The sequence below is a fragment of the Pomacea canaliculata genome, linkage group LG2 (genome assembly GCF_003073045.1).
Source record: "Pomacea canaliculata isolate SZHN2017 linkage group LG2, ASM307304v1, whole genome shotgun sequence".
In the NCBI taxonomy this organism is placed as follows: Eukaryota; Metazoa; Mollusca; class Gastropoda; order Architaenioglossa; family Ampullariidae; genus Pomacea; species Pomacea canaliculata.
Genome location: NC_037591.1, coordinates 28,881,094 through 28,893,315, shown reverse-complemented (window position 1 = coordinate 28,893,315; position 12,222 = coordinate 28,881,094). Strand labels below are relative to the sequence as shown.

Here is a 12,222-nt window from a genome sequence, read left to right as displayed (position 1 = left end):
TATCTGTACTGCAAGGAAAGTGAGATTTTTTACTGCTTTAAAAATGATACAGTAGAGAGAACATAAAAGGAGGGCGTTGTACACTGCCAGTTCTTCTTTCAAATGCTAATCTATTACGAAAGATTATTTCATCCAATCAAAATTAAGGAGGTCTTCAGCGCGGAGGTTTCAAACGTGTGTCCTACTTCCGTCTTGATTTTCAAAATGAAAACACGATGCAGCGTCTCCTATATTTACTTTCTCTTATTATTTTTATCATTCTCATGCACAAGTGACGGCATGTTTGAATGGCTCTTTGGAAAGGAGAAGGCCGGCTCATCAGACAATGAAGCTGAAAACGGAAAGGAACCAATAATCCGGTTTGAAGTACTGTCCTCCGACGAAAAATTCCTCGACTTTGCAACAACTCTATCAGATCTGTCGCCACTGGATGCTTGCTATCACGTTGTAAGTGTGCATAAATTAAGAAAACAAAACGATTGATCGGAATGAATGAGCCATTGCTTGAATGGAAAAGAAATTGGTGAATGGCGTTTCGTGTACTTGTGTTGCAGTTAGGAGTAAGCGTCGATATTCGATAGTAAACTTTCTCATGCGAGTCCAGTCTTTTGTGTTAGCTTCCCTCCTCAGTGGTTACGATTACCGAGATCTCTGACGTGTTTGATGGTATTCCTTACTCTTTGATAAGTTCGCGAAAAGATTGCTTATGCTGTTTAATAAGTGAGACCATTCTCAGCAATTGTGAATAGATTTTGTAAAGGAAAACTCAACAGGTAGAATGGACACACTAACATTAATTTAAGTAGTTTAGTGCTTACACTTAAATTCCTTAATAGCAAAAATTTTTTTAAATGCATCAGTGGGTTGAGGAGGAGGAAGAGAAATGAACACACAAACTTTAATAACATTGTTAAATCTTCCTATTTCATTGGGGTATATTATATATTGTGTAAGGATTACACCAAAAGTATCTCTAGATGCCTTAAAAAGCCTAGATGTTTGCAAAGTTTGGAATATTTATCTGTATGTGTGTTTGTATGTATGTATATAACAGTTAATGTTAAACTGTGTCGGCACAAATTGCAAGTATTTCTTTTGTCAGGTAATATACCAGCTGAAGAAACAATGTGGAGAACTATCAGAAGAGGAGCTGGGAAAACTGTCAGTAAAGCTGCTAAACTGTCAGTCAGAAGTGGAGCATCGCCCTATCTTCAAATGTTCAAACAGCATGGTATGCTACTGCTCAAGAGTTATAATCATTTATTTCTTCTTTTTTCCTTTTTTATTCATAGTGAATTGAAAGTCAGCGATTGAGATACAAGCATGCTGATATAATTTCCTCTTATCCTTACACTTACAGACACTGGCAGAGTGTACCAAAGATATGGATGCTGTGACATGGAACACATACCAGATTGTAGGCAATCGAGCCCGAGCTATGTGTTATGCTACTCAACAGCTCCAGTTTCGGCGTCTAACAGAAAAATCTGTCAATCAGTTGGCAGCAGCAACTGTTACTCAACTAGAAGCTATGGAAGAACTTAAAGTAAGTAAATCTTGATTCTGAGCAGGTGTATATGTGTAGGCATGCTCTTGCATATGATTGTTTGTATGCCAAAAAGTGTGTGCATTTATACATGCATCTTAATAATGTTAAACTTAAAAGTGCCGCATCCCTAATGGGCAATTGCATGTCCTGTTACTAAGAATGAAATACGTGCAAAATAAGCTAATGGAATGAAGATGGTCCTGATTTTTTGACCAAGATGTTGATGGATCACCATTTAGATCTACAGATAATACAGTCATTTGTCAAAATCAGAATAGAACGATCAAGAATGAAGATAAAATCTCTGTGAGATTACTGGTATCAATGATCACCAAGCTGAGAGAAATTGTGAATGTCAAAACATACAACTGCTTGGTGATGTTGCAAAGATGATGACAAAGAAACTGTGATGACATTAGTTAAAGAAGACTGTCCAAAGAAACTTGAAATAAGTATGTGAAGAACGAAAGGCCATAGGTGAGTAAACAGCACGATGCTTAGAACGCCATCATAAAGTGTCAGTCAAAACAGTGGCACTACAGCCACAACAAACCAAAGTAGAAAAGCCAAACAGCAGAAACCTTATCCTCTCAAACCTGTTAGACTAAGGGACACCACTCTCAATTCAATGTGATCAGTAATAATAGAGCTTAAGATATTAAATTTCTTGCATGTATGTGTGCTATGTATTTTATGTGATAAGTAGCTATTGGCTAGGACCTGGCACACAAAATTATTAATAATAATATCAGTAGTATTATTATATGCCCAGCATGGCTGCTTGTGTGCTTCATTTTCATTTATTAAAAAAGATATTTATCAATGTATGCATATTATCCTGTTAATGCAGAAAGGAAAATATCTTACCATGTATTAAACTTTGCTAGAATGGGCAAGAACATTTGCACACCATTACCTCAGAGACTGTAAGACGGCTTTTTGAGAGTCAGCAAGAGCTCCTGGTCACACAAGAGAAACTTCGATCAGGACAAGCTGATGTTTTTGCATCTGTTGCTGACAATCTCATGCAGCTTCAGCAAGAGAAATCCCTCATTGCTTCTGGCAACCAGCAACTGGCCCAGCTGGCTGAGAAGATACGTAATGAACTCAGTGAGTGATATGTTGTTAGTCTTAATCCTAATGGTAAAATAACAGAGAAAGGCCACCTTTGAATGAACTGAGCATTTTGAGTTCTAAAAAATGCTTTCTAAAAAAACAAAAATATTTAGGGGCATTATTTGTCTAAGACTCTCTTCAGTTCAAGGAAAATATTTCAGTTTAAATCTCTCACTGAAGTTTACTGCTATCAAGCCTTTTTGCCTTTTTTCGTAAAATATTCAGATGTTCCATCTTTAAAAAAAACACAGGCTCCTCAAAGAAATTAGATTCATTATTCTGAAGTTGTGGATTGAGCAAAATTTATTATTTTTCTTGTGCATATCTTTTGATTGACATCTTGCCCTAAATGCAGAGGAAAATAAATGTTTGAATGTTGAACTTAGCACAGGGCAGAAAAGAATGGTTCAAACAAAAAAAGGAAGGTTAGGAGCACATGCAGTACCATCTACACTAGTGGTCATTCCTTGCCAGTTGCTTTCATCTGGCCCAACATCACCTCCCTCTGCAGAATATTATCCATTCTTTCCTGACAGAAATTGAAAGTTTGGCCTTTAAATCTTGTTGTCATGCTCAAGACAGAGGATGCCGGTCATGACTAAAATGCTGTTTCCAAACTATCCACCTTCATAGTTTTAATTCACTGAGAACAGGCAAGTATCAACACAGAAATGTGACAGAGACTTTAGCACACTCTTGTTTATTTTAGATTCAACAGCACAGTTAATCAAGAAACAAGGAGCTGCACAGCAGTTAAAAAATGAGGACATCTTACGGGATCTGAAACTGATCCACTCACAAGCATCTGATGCTTTGGCTCGTCTAGGTAAATTTGGCAGGTCTATTATTTAACTTATTATTGGTTTGTGTGTGTATGTGGATCATCCTTTTGTATTTTTAAACCAATTTATATGAGAAAATATGCTATTTTGAGGAGTGCTTTAAGATGAGAAACAAGAGGACGTGGATTTAATTCTGATTGAAACTGCTTATGAAGGCACACTTGAATCTGGCAAGCCGTTAAAAGGAACAAAATAATGGGGGTTGCATTCCATTTCCAATAATTTGGATTTTGCTGCAGATGCCAGTAGCCATCGTTTGCTGTCCCATCATAAGATCCTACAAAAACAGCAAAAAGCAGTGTTTGCCAATCTTCAAAGGATCAACTCATCTGTTACATATGTCTTGGAAGCTGTGAGCAATTTCCAGAGCAAGATGGAAAACCGCATTGCATGGATCACACAACTGATTGGTGGTGCAGGTAGGAGGAATTGGGTTGTTGATTCGAAAGTGTTGGCGTTAAGAGAGGTAATAGGTGGTGCAGGTATGAGACATTTGGTAATTGGCTTGAAAAGGCTGTTTTTAATCTAAGAAAGAAGGAACCTGTTGTAACTGTGTGTATGTATGTTTATGTTTTCATTGAGAATAGGACAGTTGTGTCTTGTTTAGAAAACACTCTGTGACATCTGCAAAATACCATCAGTTGTTTTAAAACAAAGGACTTATTTTACAAAATGCTCGTTTGTCAGTTTTTTATGTTTTTAGCTGTCTCTGCTTATTTTCCTGTCTACCCTAAAGTTTTAGCATGTCATACAGTCACTAAATATTTTGTTTGCATCTTGTTATGGTACAGATGACAAGCTGGACATTCTTCAGTGCTGTGTACTGCACATAGCATATTTATTACTGATGATGATTACTGCTGCATTCTTACATACACCTCTGGTTGGTCGTGTGGTGCTCATAATGGTGGTGTTGTCTAACATGGCAGCACATTTGGTCCACAACAGCAGCTTGGACTTTGCAGGGCTAACAGCTCTCGTGGCATCTGTAATGATGAGCAAGTGTATTTCCTGGTCTTGACAAATTAATTATTTATTATTCAGGAATGCTTTGATTTGTAACAGTCCTGCATCTTTTTTATATTTTATATCGCAAAGGTGACTATTGGGATATGACTAAAGAATTTAAGGTTAGATTGTTAGACTTTATGAGATATCCCTGTGTTCTCCACAGGTTTGTGGCTCCTTCGGTTTTTAAAAACAGTTGGTCATCAGAGAAATAGAGGCATTGTTGGAGCACTTGTTGCACGAGAGTCATGTCCCTTGACGCCAACAGAAGTGCGTCAGCTGTTAACTACTTTGCAAAGGCTTGCTGAAACAGGTAGGTGTTTGATCACTAGGTCAAGTTTTCTAGTTTTGGGTTTACACACACATATGTAGAACCAAGGAACTAGATGGGCAGCAGTTACAGTTTGTATCTTTTCTGCCCTCACCTTGATCTCTAATCTTCGTGATATAGGATCTCAGGGAGTTTTATGATGATGATGTCAGGCTGTGGGTTTTGTAGGTTTTTATTAACATGCTATGGCCGCCAGCAAACTGAGGTGATCATTGGAGGTTTAGAAGTATAGTGCAATGTACTGTGTTAACCAGGTAAAAACTTGATAGCATCCAGGTAGTGGCAATTCCAAGTTTGGTGGCACCATTGTCTGAGAGAGTCATGTGATTATCTAGGCTAGACCAGTATCTAGCTTAGAGCAGTGGCTCTCAAAGTATGGTCCGCACGTGTAAGTCAGGTGGTCCACAGCTGACATCATATGTCAGCAAAGTGATGTTTAAATCGCCAGATACGCTAATAAATCTACTATTGATTTCACACAAGTTTTAATTTTATTGATGCTCATTTGCATAAAACACTTGCTTATCAATTAAGTCTTTATATCACAGCACAAGCATTGTGTCATTTAACCGTGTCATCCGTTACCCTTAGTAATGTAGTGCACATCCTTACTTTTAACTTTTAGGTGTACTTTGTGAAGTAATTTTATGTAAACTTATTAAACTTCAACTGTATAACGCCACTTCCTCCCAGCAGTTATCATCACAGTGAGAATTGGTGATGCTTAAAGTGTTGAAGTGGGAATGAAGTATTAACCATACCAACGGGGAAACAATATTTTTGAATGGGATTTTGGGGGAGGAAGCTTGAAAATGTTTGCTGGGAATCAAGGCCCCAGGTGAACCATTGATGTATCCTTGGCAATCATATGTATATATATGGGTATATCCATATATAACTCCACAGTTTCCTTTAATGACAGGATTGTGTGTGAGTATGCACAATAGCAACTCTTTTAGATTGATAAAAGAAATATATTTTGGAAAGCTCTATTGGCTTTAATGACTTAAATTATTTTTAAATTGGTCAGTTAAGTTATAGATAAGTATTGTGCCAATGGGCACATAAAAGAAGATAGTTTTTATAGCTGACAATACCCCAAGGACATACTCATAAAGGACCCTATATCAAGCGAAGTAGGTAAAAGGTAAAAGTCATCCCTTGAAATTTTTAGGTCACTGGGGAGTGAGATCACTTTTCTCAGGTGCCTATTTCCTCTTCCTCGCTGCCTTACCTCCCCCACCCTCTTTGGAATCAGGTACCCATTTGGGCCACCTGGGTTGACTAAAGGAAGTTTGCTGCACTGCAGGGGTATCGAACTGGTGCACCTCTCACTTCGGTCACCAATGCTCTAACCACTTGGCTATCTGCTTCCCCTATGGTGAGAAGTGCTGACAGACAAATTTTCTGCTACAACAAAGCTTTTGCTTATGCTATGGGCATAAAGAGGAAAAGCAGATAAGCTCTTGTGTTGGCTGCCGTCAGTTTATTCTATAAATGGTCCTTGCCTTCATGTATCTGTAGTGAAGCCTGAGCACTTTTATTTGTATCTTTAATTAGAGCTTTGAATGAAAATCTACATATGTATTAAAAAAACCAACCTCATACCCTACCTGAAAAATTCCTTGCAGATGAATTAGCATCCATATTTGAATTATATCTGTTTTATTAGTGCACGTGAGCCTTGGTACAACAGAAACTTTGGGAAATGGAAATGTTCCAAGAGACACAGTGCTGCCCAACACTGCATTACACCATGACAGCACCGTGAGAACACCACCTACAGTCCAGAATAGTCCTGGTCCTTCTGGAGATGCATTACAGGTGACTACAATAAGATGTATATATTCCTAGTAAATTATTATTTTTAGTTTTCTTTCAGCACTTTTTTTTCCCTTTAAGTTAAATTTCCGAAAGGCATCAGAGATAGCATGGTGACATCGCTTTAGTGAAATATACAAGCAGATTAGATGCACTTTAAGATGGGTACATAAAAAAAAGGTAGAAGTCCTTTTCAAAATAACAAAATTGTCTACCAAGTTTAACATTTTCAAGCGTCAGTAATTTTTACCTTATAGCACCGAGCAAAAAAATTAAATGAAGAAATAAGGAAAGAAACAAGAAACTGTGGACCTCTTCTCGGAACGTTTTTTAACTATGAATTACCTCCCTTGAAGCGGTAAACTACGCAAGCAGTCGGGTTATTTTGTTATGTTTGAAAGAAGGTATGATTCAATCGATCTAGATTGGACCATGTTTGATACAGTTGCCAATTACTTTACTACAAAAGCCATTACAACATAATGATAATATTTGAATTCTTATATATGTGCTAAATAAAATATTTATTTAGTTGGCCCTTTACATTTACATACTGTGTAAATATTTTTTTTATTTTCTGCCTTTTGACCTTATTTTATGACAGTAGATCTCCATTAAGCTAGTGTCTCTTATTTGCAAATATATTTCTTGTAAGTTACATCATTTAAAAGAAATTCTCCTTAAAGTTGTGTCAGTTATGGTTATCTTTACTGTAGTTTTATAGACGCAACTATTTGAAAACAATGTACTTTGGTGCCATCACTAGGCTTATAGGTTTCAAATGCCTGTTTTCCTTGTGAACAGTTAAAATCATTATTTTCATGGTCTAAAATAATTTTTTATTACATGGCAAATTTCCATTTTGAATAATTCAATTTTTTTTTTTAACTATAAAACCAAAGTGTTTTCAAATAGTTACACATGCCAGTACATTTTAAATCACAGAAGCAAACTTGCACTGCCATTAACATGAAAATGGTGGCTACAGAAGAGTGCATGAATAAGCAATTTGAGCAACATGTCACACATTACTGGTTTGTTGGTAAGACCATTCTTAAAAGCCCATCAACAGAAAAAAAATATTTCTGGTGTACAGACGTTATTGGGCGTGCAGAACATACTGCGGTCCAGATTCGCAGCAGGAGATGGACGTTCTGAACGATCATCCAGAGCCTCCACCCCTTCCCACATTTCTGATTCTCGCTATTCACGGTAAGTATGGAAAAACATCAACATAAAGATGTATAATACTTTATATGTCAATATTTTTGTTGTAACCCAGCTGTCTTAATGGTTGAAACCAACAACACACAATATTCTGTTCTTCTAGAAAACAAAAAAGTTACAAATACATTTTGTGCTGATGTCACAGGAGTTCCACGCCATCAATGACATCTCGTTGTTTGGGACGCACCGTTGCAGGAACCCAGTGTAGATTATCTGCTACACCTGGCTCTGATTACTGCCGACGCCATTTCCCGGGGTCTTGAAATCTGCTTCCCTGTGTTCTCAAGTTAGCCATGTTAAAAGATATTGGTTAAAAAAAAATGGGCATTAACATAGAAATGATGTCAGCCTTGCAGGCCTGACAACTCCCTTGGTGGTTCTATGCTTTACTCATTTTTTTTTTAATTTGTAAAAAGAAGATTCATCAGCTTTCTACCACACTTTTAATTTTGTTTGTTTGATGACCATTCTGTTTTTAAGTTGCCATCTACTCTCATCTAACAAGACTGTTTTTTATCCAAACCTTTGTCTTTGTCACTGTTCTGAAGATGGATTGGTCAAGATGTTTTCAGAGAGAGAGACAGATGGGATGTTCTGAAAGACAATGGTTGTGGTTTTGGATGTGTGTATTAAAAGCTGGGTTAACAGATTTAAGGAATCCGAGGGAAGATCGCTGTATATATCTTTTTCCCTGTTGTTTGATGCTCTTCATCAACCCTGAAATGGTTGTCCAAAGAAAAGTGATATCCCAGAAGGCTTAATATGTTTTGCAGCTTGATGAAGCTGATTTTTTTCTTGATGAAAATATAACATGTCTATCACATTATTACAATTGTTAATAGAAATATAAAATGTCTATCACGTTATTACAATTGTTGATAGAAATATAAAATGTCTATCATATTACTACTGTTGTTAATGTCAAGTTGTATCTACGCTTTGTACATAATTACAAATGATATACCACAAACTCAGCACTCTCTTCAATTTGGGATGGTAAGGTTATGTGAGCATTGAAGTATATTTGGTCACAAAATATGAACATTAAAGCAGTGTGATAATTTTTTTTTTTATGGATATGCAACACAAAAGTTTTATATTACCAGTCTGGTAACAGATATCACAGAAAAGTAAAAGACAGATGCTAGTTGTTCTGTTTACTATTAGCATCTACCACAAAGAAATGATAATTATAAAGTCATTCTTTTTCATGTAGATCAGCCAGTGTCATCTAAGTGTTGTTTCAAAAAGTGTGGCTTCTGTTTTAGCTGTTGGTACTTCTTTGCTAAATCTGTCCATTTGATTTTACTGTGTTTATGTGCAAATTGTACAATGTCTCATCCATGTTACTCTATTTCTTTCCTATGTCTTGGCCAAAGTGCTTGACTTTTTGCTGAAGCATTTTCAGGAAGGCTGTTTGGTTCATGTTGCTTCTCAGATAATGTTATCAAGTAGTTATAATGAAACTGGTGAGGGGTAAGGTGCGTGATGTTTTAAAACTTTTGTCAGCTGTTTGACCCTACTGACATAAAAATAAGAGATCAACACTTGTGCTGTTTGGACCAGACCGCATGATAGAGATTGTATTTGAGCAATAACACTAACCACTTGATCGGGATCAAGATATTAAATATTTCAACAGTGTGGCCAGTTGTTATTGCCAGTGTAAACATGTGAAAAAGATGAGAAAGTGCATGTTGATAATGTGTCACATTTGTTTTATTTATGCTGCTTCATTTATTGCAGCTCTCAGGAATGTAATTTTGATTTAAAAAAAAAAAAGAAATTGCACTTAAAGGGCATTTGATGCAGTGGAAACTGCAGGCTTTGTGCATTTGTTATTTTTTTGTTTTTTTTTAAGATAGTTTCTCTCATTGTAATTTCCACAAAAAAATGCATTAGTTGCGACACAAAAACAGGGTTTCAAGTTTTTGTTTACATTTCTGCTCTGTTGTTGTTGGCTGTCACTTATGCTGTTAAAGAGACATCAGCAATCAAATGATCTGAATTATAATGTTTGTATTTTATAAAGATAAGTCAGAAACATGCCTGGTATTTTTTCTTTCTTATCCCATTTTTAATATAGGGTGGTAAGGCGTAGTCTTTTAATTTCTTTTATATTATAAATAGAATCAGTTGAAAAATAAAGGTTCTCACTAAATTCATTATGGAAGAATAGTGCATTGTTTCATTTAAATGAAAGGGGCTTCATGTAACAGCAAAACTACTGAGATGTGACTAAGACAATTTCTTTTAAGTTTGTTGTACAAAGCATGCCAGAAAATATTTTCTTGGTGGCTGCTCTTTTAGAGGTCAAAGGCCAAAGAAGACAAAGGACATATAGCTCAAAAGGCTGATGTGAGCTCATTCTGGATGAAATTGATGTGACTGATCTATAGTTATGAAGATGTTTGCATCTATGGGTGCGAATTGTTTAGGATAAGTTTAAAATGCCAGACGCTGGTAGTCCCTTCAACTTGCTGCAAAATGCTGCTTCATATGGGAAAACTAACAGCTGCTCAGTCTTAGTTCTTGGTCACATTTGAAAAGATTTGTTTAATGTATGAGTTTATAAATCAAGTATTGGGAAAAGTTCTTAATGCATTTTATTATTTAATATTAAAGAATACTTGTGCAAAGAAACTTATATATTGTTTTGTATTTATTGCTGGTTGCTTTTGATGAAGTATTGATCATTACAATGAATTGTATGTATTATGGCTAAAAGTTGTTCTGGTACACAGGGTTCCCAGGTCCTTGCAAGGTCCTTTTAAGTCCTTTTATATTGAATTTTCGCCAAAAGGCCTTTTAAGTCCTTTTATTTGCCATGCGGTCCTTTCAAATTCTCACACAGGTCCTTACATTTTCTCTGTGACCCTTTTAAGTCCTTTTATCGATAAAATATTACAACAAATTTATTTCCGGAGTAGACTTTGGCGCAAAATACCGACGATTTTTCGCTGCATTGCTATTTTAATCACATGACTACCCAGTCTCGCTCGCGCGGGAACGTCCGTTTCGGCCTTTCGCGAGTTCACTCTCGTCGTGTCGACCACATTTCTTTGTCTGCTTAACAATTTGAAAGATGCCGGGGAAGTGCTCTTTCAGGAGAAGTGGCTAAAGGAAGACAAGTATAAAGATTGGTTAATAAAAGACTCGAGCAATAAACATTTGGCACGATGTGCTGCCTGCAAAATATCTCTGAATCTTTCATCAATGGGCGAAAGTGTTCTGAAACAGCACATGGTTACCGAAAGACACCAAAGGCAAATAAAAGTATTTCTGAAAGATGCGCGCTTTTGTGTAACTGATTACTTTCGTCATCGAGAACATCCACAGCCCGCTCAAAATCAGACGGCACCGACCAGCTCTGCAAGTGTGTCCAGTAAGTTGACAATTATTTATCTTTAGCGATTCATTTAGTTAACGATGTGGGTACTTAGAAAACACATTAAATTAAAGCGTGCATAACATTTTGCGGTTTTTTCCACTCTTTATTAAGCCTATCGTCTAATTTACGGTGAAGCAATAGCTTAAAGATCAGTAAATAGCAAAGAATTATTTAAATTAAAAAGTTGAGATTTCATTTTCTCATGATTCGAACTACAAATAGAGTTTTATACAATCACGAATCTTACTACAGCTTTGCTGCAGAAAATTGATCTGAATTTTTGGCATCTGATCAGAAAGATTAAAAAGAAAGTATAATTAATAATGTATGCTTATTATCCTATTTTACCAGCAAATACATTATTTTTTGGATTTTTAAAATCAAACAATTTAACATTAAAGCTAAATCAGTTAGCTGAAAATAACTTTCATTTTCAACTATGCTGCCATCTTTATACTTTAACTTAGTTTAGTATTATTTATATTATCATGTCATTAATTATTGCTTTTTGAAACCTGTCTTTATTCAGACAGAACATAATGTTTACAGACATAATGGTAACTTAAATGTTTTCTTTGAATAGGTTTCGTGATGAGCAATGAACGATTGAAGGCAGAGATCCTGTGGACTCTCAAGATTGTGGAATCACACTACAGTTTCAGATCTGCTGAAAAGTCTGCTGAACTGTTTCGACTTATGTTCCCAGACAGCCAAGTAGCTGCAGAATTTAAGTGCGGTCAAAACAAAAGCCAGTTATCTAACTTCATTTGGGCTTGCTCCTCACTTTTCGAAATTGCTTCTGGACTGTGTAAATTCGTCGCCTGAGTATGTTCTTTTGTTTGATGAATCTTCTAACCATAAGACTCAAACTAAACAGCTGGATTTCCATGTTCGTTACTGGAGTGACAATGCTGTAAGGACTCATTACCTGACCTCG

At 36.2% G+C, this 12,222-nt stretch overlaps 1 protein-coding gene across 2 annotated transcripts; it reads left to right on the top strand.

Annotated features, from left to right (window-relative positions):
- The first annotated feature begins 148 nt into the window (after positions 1-148).
- LOC112557383 (protein brambleberry-like) lies at positions 149-10,629 on the top strand. Of its 2 annotated transcripts, none has more exons than XM_025227197.1 (11): positions 149-447; positions 1,103-1,231; positions 1,361-1,546; positions 2,437-2,659; positions 3,375-3,491; positions 3,747-3,926; positions 4,299-4,505; positions 4,682-4,828; positions 6,519-6,670; positions 7,782-7,879; positions 8,040-10,629. In XM_025227197.1, the coding sequence occupies exons 1-11, from the start codon at positions 205-207 to the stop codon at positions 8,155-8,157; spliced, it is 1,800 nt and encodes a 599-aa protein (XP_025082982.1). In that variant the 5' UTR covers positions 149-204; the 3' UTR covers positions 8,158-10,629. The 2 variants fall into 2 exon arrangements, with proteins under 2 accessions (XP_025082982.1, XP_025082981.1); XM_025227196.1 differs by having other exon boundaries at positions 151-447; positions 7,764-7,879.
- Positions 10,630-12,222: the final 1,593 nt, after the last annotated feature.

Coding starts and splice junctions, on each gene's coding strand:
- LOC112557383 (XM_025227196.1), top strand. CDS start 205: ATGAAAACACGATGCAGCGTCTCCTATATTTACTTTCTCTTATTATTT. Junction 448..1,102: donor TGGATGCTTGCTATCACGTT/GTAAGTGTGCAT, acceptor TTCTTTTGTCAG/GTAATATACCAGCTGAAGAA. Junction 3,927..4,298: donor ACAACTGATTGGTGGTGCAG/GTAGGAGGAATT, acceptor GTTATGGTACAG/ATGACAAGCTGGACATTCTT.